Source organism: Ixodes scapularis, unplaced genomic scaffold (assembly GCF_016920785.2).
Source record: "Ixodes scapularis isolate PalLabHiFi unplaced genomic scaffold, ASM1692078v2 PGA_scaffold4__175_contigs__length_147842914, whole genome shotgun sequence".
Classification (NCBI taxonomy): domain Eukaryota; kingdom Metazoa; phylum Arthropoda; class Arachnida; order Ixodida; family Ixodidae; genus Ixodes; species Ixodes scapularis.
The window spans coordinates 32351205-32361772 of NW_024609879.1; the positions used below are offsets into that span (position 1 = coordinate 32351205).

Below are 10568 nucleotides of genomic sequence, written 5' to 3' on the forward strand. Positions count from 1 at the left end.
GGTTCTGGAGGCCTTCTACGAAGCGTGGCCAAGCCTCGGCTAGCGCTCTTCTGACCTCTTCTCGTATGACGCTGAGCGTCTCCTCGTCCAGGCGCGGCGTTTTCGAGCTCGTCACTTCGCGGTGCGCTGGCGTGGTAGGATCTGGTGTCGGTAATTTCCTGTTGTGCCAAATGTTTTTGCGCATCGCAGCAACTAAGGCGTCGGTGTTGGGTTCTGCGTGGGGAGCCGAGCGGATGGGCAGGGGCGGGAAGTCCGTCTCCATCTGTTCCGTGCCTCGTATCTCCGATGTGCGAGGTTCACCTGGCTGTCCGCCTGCCGATCTTTTGATACCGGTCGATGCCGGGCCTGCTGCTGGTGCAGGTGCGATAGTGGTTGCTTATGAATTAGTGTCTGTGGATCGTTTAGGGCGTCTGGTTGAGGTCCGGTTCGGCGACGGTGCTTTTGGCGTGACCTGTTGTGCGTCTGTGTTGGCGCTGCCATTGCCGGCGTTGGTCGATTTCTTGTGGCGGCGCCTGCGTCTCCTCGATCGTGAGGGTCGCGTGTTTCGTGAGGGCTCGTGTTTGGGTGGTGTTCCGGGGGGTTGGAGCTTGGATCTGAGGTTCTGAGTGGCCTTCCTCGCGGCCGGGCAACATGAGTCCGTCGCAATGTGAGATCCCTTGCAGTTCCTGCATTCTGGCGTTTCGCCGTTGCATTCGTCATCGCCGTGCTTCATCCTGCCGCACTTTTCGCATCGTTGCCGGTGCTGGTTGGGGCATATGTCATGCTTGTGGCCGATGTCATGGCACTGTGAGCATACTACGACTTTGGGTTTGTATTCGAAGACCCTCTTCTCGAGTATGTCGAACAACACGTGCGAGGGGAGAGTCGGGCCGTCGAAAGCGATGAGAATGGAGCCAGACGATCCTATGGGTCGCGCCGAGAGAACTCGGTGTGAAGGACATGTGATCATTCGTTGTAGTGTCTGTGCGTTCGATTCGTCGACGCCATGGATAACGCCCCGGGCGTTTTCTCGCCTAGCTGGCTCATAGGTTTGCACTAGAATTGGCGTCTCGCCCCCGAATGGGAAAGATTCCACCTTGAGAAGGTCGTCTCTTAGCTGGGGGTTGGAGGTGTCTATGGCGATCGTGTTGGACCTGTGCAGCACGCGAACCTTGAAACCGGTCGTTAGGCGAATCTTGTTCGCCTCGCTCCTGACCGCGTCTATGAAGAGCTTCGGGGAGAGTGCCGCCATCCTGATCGGTTGTTTCGGCCGTAGAATGACGGTGTAGTTCGTGGTACGTACCTTCCTTCTGAGCTGTGTGACGGGCGTCCAGCCTTCCTCATCGGCGTCCGCGGGGTTTGCGATGGACCCAAAGTTAGCCCACGTAGTCATCCGGCGGGCAGCCTCGTGAGACGCTCCATTGACGAAGCGTCCCCCGACCGCGTTCATCGTGCCCGTGCGCCGTTTCTTGGCGTCGTGGTCGCTGCCTTCGGGTGCGGGAGTTTCGTGATGTCCGCTTGCGTTGTCTGGAAGAAAGGAGAACGGGTTCCAGTCGTTGCCTGCTCCGGTGGGAAGTAGACTTAGCGGCCGCGGAGCCACGAGTTGTCGAGTTCCCCCGGAAAAACGAAAGATATCGCCTTCCGGTCGCAAGTCCTTCGAGGAATCGGTGCCGGTAATGTTCTCGGACATTTCGACGAAAGTTGCGGGTGTTTACCCCGAATAGTCCGCTAAAATTGCCCGTTAAATAAGTGAGCGATGTGAGACCTTGCCAGCAAGCCACTAGGGTTGCCGAACCTCCCCGGCCTGGCGCCTGACGGTGCGGTCGCTCGCCTCGGTGAAGGCAGCGGCTCCAGAGGGGTGGCCCAGTCTAGGTAGACGGCTGCCGCCTCCGATGTATTCATGTTCAGGGCCAGAACCTAGCGCCGCGGTCACCCGGCACAGCTCACTGTATCGTCATCATCGTCTTCCTCCAGGAGACAGTGTAAACATCCTTCAGTGTAAACATGTGTGCCAAGTGTTCGTGACAATTTTGAGCTAGAATAATTGAACTTAATCACGGTTTTTCATTTACCGAAAATGTAAATCGAGCCGATGAACGAGGAGCCATGCTTAAAACTTATGTACGATGTTAACTTCTGAATGGGCGACTTAAAAAAAAAAATAGTGGTTATGACTGGTTCCGAGGCTGGTCCCAATGCAATGGTTAGCACTTAGAGCGCCTTTCTGAACGGCATGTAAGCAATATAGCGATCAACGAGACGAGCGACGGCGACAAGCTACGAGTGCCGGCGACGAGCGACCAAGATTTCTCACTGTCGCTGCGTGCGTCGTTCGGTTTTTGGGTTTCTAGAAAACGGCGCTCATCGCCTTCATCGCTTGCACAAATCGCTTTCATGAGGTGTGTGGCAAGATTTGTACTACCGGTAAAGACGTTTGTTAAAGTCGTGATCGTCCAAGGCGGTGCACTGCATCTTTATCTTTTCTTTTTTTATTCACTCTGCCCTACGAGCCTATCCTGACTAAATACAAATTAGTAAAACTTGAGCCCGTAGAACACTGTCAATTTTCTGCTACGCCAGTGAGTGGCAGCGCGTCCCCTCCTTTTAAAAGCCACCGCGGATACAGATGACGTCGGCGGAGAAGCGGCCGTTGTGGTTGAACGAGCGTGTACGCGCTGTTCAAAGCAGTTGTTCCGGTCGCTCCTGTCACAACGGAGGCAATCGTAGCTAACGCGTTCGTTGCAAATGCCCGAATTACAGTTTGTGCCGTACAGAGCTTAGAAAGAATGGCCGCAGCTTCACCGCTTGCCACTTCAGGAACCACATCGAAGCACTAAGTGCAGGCTCATCGGTTTGAAGGAGCCCAGGTCTAAGGCCATTCGTGTATGCTCTCAACATTCCGTACATTCTTGCCCGATTCCGCCGCATTTTCCAACGAGACTACCAGCGTATGGAACCAGTCGCAGGCTGTCGCTGTGACGAAAGATATGTAGTTGAATTTCGCCCAGCTGCGATGTTTCCATGTGTAGTCAAATAGACGCTTCTTTTTTCCTTTTCTTCAACTATGTCGCGGCGTTGAGGCAGGGTATCGCAACACGTTTGGTGGCGAAGGGCTCAAGAGGACGAAGGCGGCTTGTCCCATGGTCGGATGCTGAAATCAGAAGAGCCACCCAAAGTAGGCAGGAGGATAACCGGAGCATCGCTGGGCAGTCAGGACGATTAGAAGAGCCCCAGTAACCATGCGACTGTGGAAGGAGAAACGCAAGCTCAAATACGGTCCACAAGATATAGTCGAGGAGAAAAAAATTCAGCCTTTCCACTCTGATGAAAAAAGAAGAGCAGCTGACCTGTACTTTGTGCCGCCATCTATGAGTGACGACGGCAACCATATCTCCTGTAAGCCGGTTCACAGGTTGCCGACGTCGCTCATAGATGGCGGTAGTTGTCCAGAGGGCTGTGTTGAGATTTTTTTGTGGACACGTAACTGGTGAGACTAGCCCTTCACAGCTTCGTTGTAAAAACAAGCGGCTTATTAATACGATAACCGTTCGTCACCAAAACGGGTACCTACCCTCAAATCTCGTTCATCTCCTTCTTTTTCTTCCTTGCGCTCCACACACACCCTATCTTGGTGACGTCACATGCCATGATACTCCATCGCGTGGACCGGTTACGACTTGCGTTCGCGGTTGTAGCGCACACGTGCCGACGGATCTCGTCGTTGACAAAACATGGTTATCGCGGGGTTGAGAGGTGCCGATTGAGAAAATATGTCGGTGGCATCGGCGCCATCAATGCTGTAAAACCCTGTGTAAAAACAAATAACGCATAGCTTCCCCAATATTTAAAACTCCTCCGAAAAACCATTGGAGCAGCGGCGAACGCGACCGTGGCGCCTCTAGCAGACTCGGAGTCTACGGAAGCAGCCGACGGAGTTAAAAAAAAAATAGGATCCGCAACATTCTAGAGCTTTGCGAGCCCCGTTTCTTTACCACAACAGCGGAAATAATTCACTACAGTTAGTCCGCCTGCAAAGCAGAATTCACTGATCGCAATTGTAACGACAATCAAATACCAACGAGCGCAAACACAAAGATAGAGCACTTTACTTAGCAGTCTCAAACTCCACTCAGGAGATCACACGCGTTTAAAGCGCACCTGGGACGCAGAGAAAATGCGTTAAGCTCCTCAAAGTTCGTGGTAAAAGGTTACTGTTGATCCGCCAGAAACTGTGTTGTCAAAATATCTTACCTGAATTGGTGATCATTTAAACTTTGCGCAAACACGTTAACACCCGTGCCACACAAGCAACTCAAGTGCTATTTACAACTAACGGCATTTGTGCGGAGGGCCAATCAGCGCGCGACACTCCGGGCGTAGCGCATTCCACGCTCGACAGATTGCGAGCTGATTCGCCGATCACACAAATTTCATTCGTTGTAAATGGCATTCGAGTTGCCCGTGTGGAACGGGTATAAGATTGCCAGAGCAAACGCACAAGCCGCTGCAGCACAGCAAAACCAAAAAACAACGAGAAAAATAAACGTGCAAACGCTTTCCGACTTTTGCAAGAAAATTATTGTCCCCGTCGCAGACGAAAAAAAACGGAAAGCAGTCCCAACAACGTTGAATCAAACAAAGAAGTTAGAAGACAATACAAAGATACACATCACCCAGCAAAGAAACTCCTTCAACGACGGCGATCGTTGCGCAGGTTGTGGTCGCCGTAGGTGTTAAAGGGGTACTCCGCCGATTTTTGGGTAGACTTCGATTTGGCTGGAAACTTGCAGACCGCGTCAATAACCCGTTCTCAAATAATAACCAAAATATTTTAAGAAAAAAAAAATTTCCGTGAAGTTATTGAATTTTCAAGTTACGCCGGCCGCGAGGGTTCCAGGAGGTGACTCTCTTCTGGCAACAATGATAAATCCCTACTTTTCCCTACCCGCGTACGTCACGAATGTGCAGGCAGACGAGCGACTCGGGCAGCCGCGGCCCCCGAAGTAGTTTTCCGGACGCCAGCGATCGAGATAATTTTTTGGCAGCTTCAAGGTTGAAAGTTCCTTTTCAATGGGTAGCATTGTGTGCTTCACGATAGACTGTAGAAACACTGTCGGGTAAAAGGTTCTTTTTTTACCCTTGTTTTCGTGGGGAAAAAAAAAAAAAGCGTTCCCCGGCAGCAATGGAGTCCAGCCACGTCAAGGTGCTTTTGCGCGAGGTGTGTGCCGAGAAAACTAGTGTCACGTGAAACATTTTCACTTTTGCTCGGAATACTTTATAGCCGCGTGCTGCGAGTTGAGTATCCTTCAGCAGCTGGAACAGCTTCAAGAGCGGCAAGCGCAAACCCAAGCCGGCTGTGACCATTACGACACCCGTCTAAAGAAGGGTGCTAATAATATCGAGAAATATTGTACAGGATCTAGCACTATAGTCGACATTTTGCACAGTCACAATTGTTATTCACAATTGGTTCAGTACTTTTTTTTTTATATGCACCCTATTTCTTTTGGACGTCGAATCTAGCTCGGGCTACTCTCGGAGTTCCACTCACGCGGCCGATATGTTGAAGACGCGAAGTGAAAAGTCTAAACAAAATTCAAGTCTGAATTCAGACATGACTTTCGACATATTGCTATTCCTGTCTGATATTACAGAGGTTTATGGAGCAGGCGTTGAGCTCCATTAAAATACGATAGAGCCTTTCCTGGTTTGTTAAATGGTTGGCGCGCAATATTCTTTGCAGAAAAAGTGGTGAAAACAGTCGTTAATTTATTCTATTGCGGATAAATTTTATATAGGGCTGAGAAGTTTTTTTTTCATGAAAATAATAATGTTGGTGAGGGGAGGCATTCAAATTTACAGCTGATGAAAACTGTGCTAAACCAACTTAATTTAAAAAAATCTTATAGAGAATTACCTTTTTCCCAAGTGCTCTCGTGGATGGATGTTTGAACGCGTTGCATTCTACTCAAAAAGTAAAGAGGAAAAATATGGGTACATATTTTTTTAGCAACTTTTGTTAACTTATTTTTAATTAAAAGATTTATTATGTCTTTCTGTACCTCACGCACTATTGCATCTTCAAGCAAATATTCTTTATTTTGAGATGAAGAGTGTATTTGTGCGTTTTATACGCATTCCAAACCAGTCCCATGACCCGTATTCAACACTTCTACAATACCCTCAAGGGAGCAGATATTGATGTTTTTAAACCAAATTTCGTAGCTTTCGAGAGTGTTGTAACTAACCTGTGAACATTTTGTTGTCCATCATTACCAAGGCGTCAAGCTGTTCATGAGCACAGAAAATAAACAAATGAATGAATGAATGAAGTCCACTGCACCTTGATGTTTAGCTTCGTGGTTGCGAAGTTATTTTAATCGTCATTTTAACACGATCTTCATGACCAGTAACCTGCAATGTGATCTACACGAATGCAGTTAATTCTATTTTATACATTTCATTGTTTACGAGAATCATAGTCTACATGTCTTAGGTCCCAGCCCAGCACGAACATGTTCGTCGCTTTGGAAGGCGAGCAATGTACGCGCCACACGCACGAACGCTGAAAATGGCATCAACCAGAAGCGCTTTTCAGAAATGGTCTACAGATATTTTGCTAAATTACTCACGCATCAAGGAGCATATTCATGCCACATGAGTAGTTACACGTGCTGACACCTGCAACAGAAACTTTAAAAAGGAGATCTAAAACAAATGGCAGGTTCCTTCAGGTCATACGAGCGTGTGGGGCATCTGTACCCTCATTCCGAGCATTTTCCGCGGTGCTTTGGCAATTCGTCAAAAAATGTATTGCGTGACTCTTCGAACTTTCTTCGCCAGCCATCTTCTAGTAAAAGGAGAACAGGTTTACTGGCGATATTACGAAACTAGCGAGCCGCGGCTTGAGCGTAGCGAGTTGCAAAAACGGTTTTAGGAAAATTCCAATTGCTTCCTTTTTTCTTCTTTTACTTTCTTATAGTTAGGCACGTAGGCCAAGGCCTTACTGTGTGCAAATAGAGATAATTATCATCTTCAAACAACACGAACGGCCCGGTTTTTTTTTTTGTTGTTAGACGCGAGAAAGGCGGGTGCGAGCGTACCCGATTACCGGCCGCGCGCCTCGAAGCACACATGTGACGTCACGCTTGGGCGGCGGGGAAAACTGGGAAGAAACTAGGGAGAACGATGTTTTGGTTTCGGCAGCAAATAAAATATCTCTTTTTTAATTAACTAGAGTGAATCTGGGAGAACGACACAGCATTTCGGAATCAGGAAGCCATTCGCATTCAGAATACGCCTTTGGATTAGGTAGCTCAAAATGTCGGCTGAGTTCCCCTTTAAGTCAACAAACAACAAACAAAGCGGAAGCAACATGACGAAACTAATTGTGAAAGAAAAGAGCTTAATTTTTTTAGCTCCTTTTTAAACATTTGTTTATATGCTTTCGTGGTGTTGTTAAGAACTAAAACAATACACGATAATGAAATGACTTAACCAGCTCACACAGTGCCCGCTAAATAAGAGTCGCACGCAGAAATCTGGTAGGTGTAGGCAGTGTGTCACCTTTTTTGCTTGCGCATTTATTTTCCTAGTGCCTTTGGCAGGTTTGTTCGTTGCTGGCTTGACGAAGCAGTTCAAAAGTACATTCTTTTGCTTGTTTACGTACGTGTTCAGGCTATCTTTGCACACCGTGCCCTTGTTTCGAGTGTCAATCAGCGACCTCGAGTCCGCCTTCAACGGAACTTTCGTCTGGTCCAATATGTCAGCGAAATGTGTGTCGAAGGAGCTGCTCGTGTTACCGGCTAGGTGTCGAGCTAGGTCTGAAGATGGTGTCATGTTCGCGTGCGAAGATTCCCTGCTATTTAACAGGATATTTTTTCGAGGAATTCGGTTTTCTGATTGCTGTTGGACTTGGCAAGCATGATGACATATCTTACTGGCTGCCCACCTGGCTACATAGGACTGGGTGCTCAGATGTACATCTGGTCTGTCGTCCGTTAAGATCTCCGCGCTCTCGGTGCAGTTGTCATAATCGTCTGTTGAGGCGTCAGTGGCGATTTTGAAGCCATAATTAGATAGCTCTTCCGGTTTAATATGAAAGCTGCAGTGACTTAATTACTCTGTTTTTTTTTTCGCCTTCAAAATACGGAAGAAGGATTTTGCACCACATCGCAAAAAGTTGTTTTTGCGGTAGTAGGCAGCACATGGCATGCTTGCCATCTCTAACTATGTGCTGGTGTATGGCCGGGGGCGGCCGGGTGATCAACAAACGATGACCCATTGCTGATGTGCCCACGTACACAAATAAAATCCAAATAGAACTGTTTAACGAGCCTTGAAGTTTCCTATATTAGAGAAATATCAAAAAGCACAAAAAACATTTCGGATTAGAAACTCAATCAAAGTCTAAAATGGGGGGCTATTGCAGACAACAGTGGAAGGAAACAACAACAACAAAGTTGCAGACGGCCCTAAAATGTCCTGGCATAGCGTAGTAGACGAACCAGAGGTAGTAAGCGCCGAAGCGAAGGAAACAAAGTAAAAACTAAGCCGAACAAGGCAGTACAAAATACGCGATGGCTCGAACACTAAGTGAATACAAGAAAGAAAAAAAAGGAAACAAAAAACATTAAAGCAGGAGGAAGAAACACCGCTGCGGCGTAGCGTCGCCTCTAAAATAAAAAAAAAGTAGACTTCAAAAAAAGGAAGGAGGTGCACGACCGTCCAACGGGTGCCGGCCTTTATCGTAGAACTCGTAGAAGACGTTAGTCGTCCCGCCGCTGAAAATCGCAATTTGTGCACCGTAAATAACGTTACCGAAATCACCTTTATTTGCCCCTCGACACTCTCTTTTTTATTTAACAAGAGGGAGAAGTCAGCTTTTTTGTAACTCCGCTTTTATTAATTTTAGTAATAGCGTCAGATTTGCCTGTGCCACAATCGACTTCTTCGAGAGCATACTCACATTGAAGTAACGTACGTGGTTCGAAATTGCCTTTTGCTTCTTCATCCGGAAATGAGCTCAACGAGATTAGCCGGCTCGCCTATTCGACCAAACGTTTATAAGCAAGGCATTCATGAGAAACGGGAATCGCAACAGCAAAACGAATTGATTAATAAGAAAATTCTGAACGGAGCTGTGTTCTGAAATGTTTGTAAATTCAGTTTTTTTCAAAAAAACAGTGCGAAGGTACATTTGTGTTTTGCCTTGCTTCCATAAGTTGTGACAGATTTTTTTGTTCAGGAGAGCCCCGAAATTGCCACCTGAAAGCTTTAACATCATTCCAAAGCGAAGAAAATGTCATTCACTTATGAGGACGCACAGTTGTTTTAACATTCAGAGCAGCGAATACCCGCGACAATTTCTTTTTCTTTCATTGGTCACTCTGCACAAAAATAGGCCGAACCAATGCGTTGTAGAGAATTCGTCTGCTGGCGGACACTCGGAGCTCGCCAGAGTGGCTGCGATAACTTTTCGTCCGCGCTCCGCAAGAGATGCAGCATTGGCTTACATGGCATTTTATGAAATCTACCGCCACGCAGCCAGCTTGCCAGCAGCCGAAAGGACTTCTCCGGTGCCAGAAAACGTCACGACGGTCAAAATTACGCTGTGGCTTGTTTTGCGGCGAGTTGGAGAGGAAGAAAAAACGCGATATTTCATTAATTTTTCGTGTAGAAGTTAATAAACCGAAAGAAAAACGAATGCGTATTTGGCGTGGATGAAACGTTGAAGGTTTAATGTAAAAATTATTTGGCAAAGTAAAATGTCATTTCATGGTTCCTTTAATAAAAGTCCGGCGGTGAGTGTGCGCCGGGGAGTTTTGGGTCGCGGCAAACGGCGCCAAATTGATAAATAACTTCGTCTTATTGAACGAGTGCGTTTTATCATTCTCCGATGAGTGCAGCCTTAAGGAGAATTTAACAGTGTAAATGTTCATTAGACAAAAACCAAAAAAATATTGAAGCAACATTGGCAGCGTGTATTTCATAACGAGGCAGGACGTATATAGTAAAAGTAAAAAAATGAGCAAAAAGATACTCGTGGAGAAAATATGTTTAAAATCTTGCATCTAATACTTGTTTACAAATTTTAAACCAAGATAAATATACATATATATATATATATATATATATATATATATATATATATATATATATATATATTTCTGCTTGAATATCGCGAAATTTTGCATCATCGACACGGTGTGGTTTATGTCAATGTACTTAGAATGTAATTTTCTCTGGTGATTCTAATTAATTGCAAATCTTGCTCTGGGACGCAAGCGAGTTCCTCCTTCCCAACTAAGGATAATAGTATTTTTTTTTCTTTCTAATGGCTTACCGAATGATATTTGAATTTGATGTCCTTTATCTAACGAAACGGGTTATCTGCATGCTTGTTCAATCAAGTTGTCACTCAATGCACAACCCGACCCTCGGAATTGGCGTACGACCATGAAACACGTCCCAAAACTTTGCCAAACTCCTGTATTTGGGTATTGATTCATTATTGTCTACTCTATTGTATGTATTTTTCCTTGTCACATGGCACTTCAGTAATTGCTCTTATTAAAAAAACACTAATT

At 46.4% G+C, this 10568-nt stretch overlaps 1 protein-coding gene across 1 annotated transcript; it reads right to left on the reverse strand.

The window, feature by feature from the left end:
* Positions 1-376: 376 nt before the first annotated feature.
* Positions 377-1429, reverse strand: LOC120839293. Its single transcript, XM_040209557.2, has one exon. It carries the CDS (start codon positions 1427-1429, stop codon positions 377-379), a length of 1053 nt encoding a protein of 350 aa, XP_040065491.2.
* Between the last annotated feature and the right edge of the window lie 9139 nt (positions 1430-10568).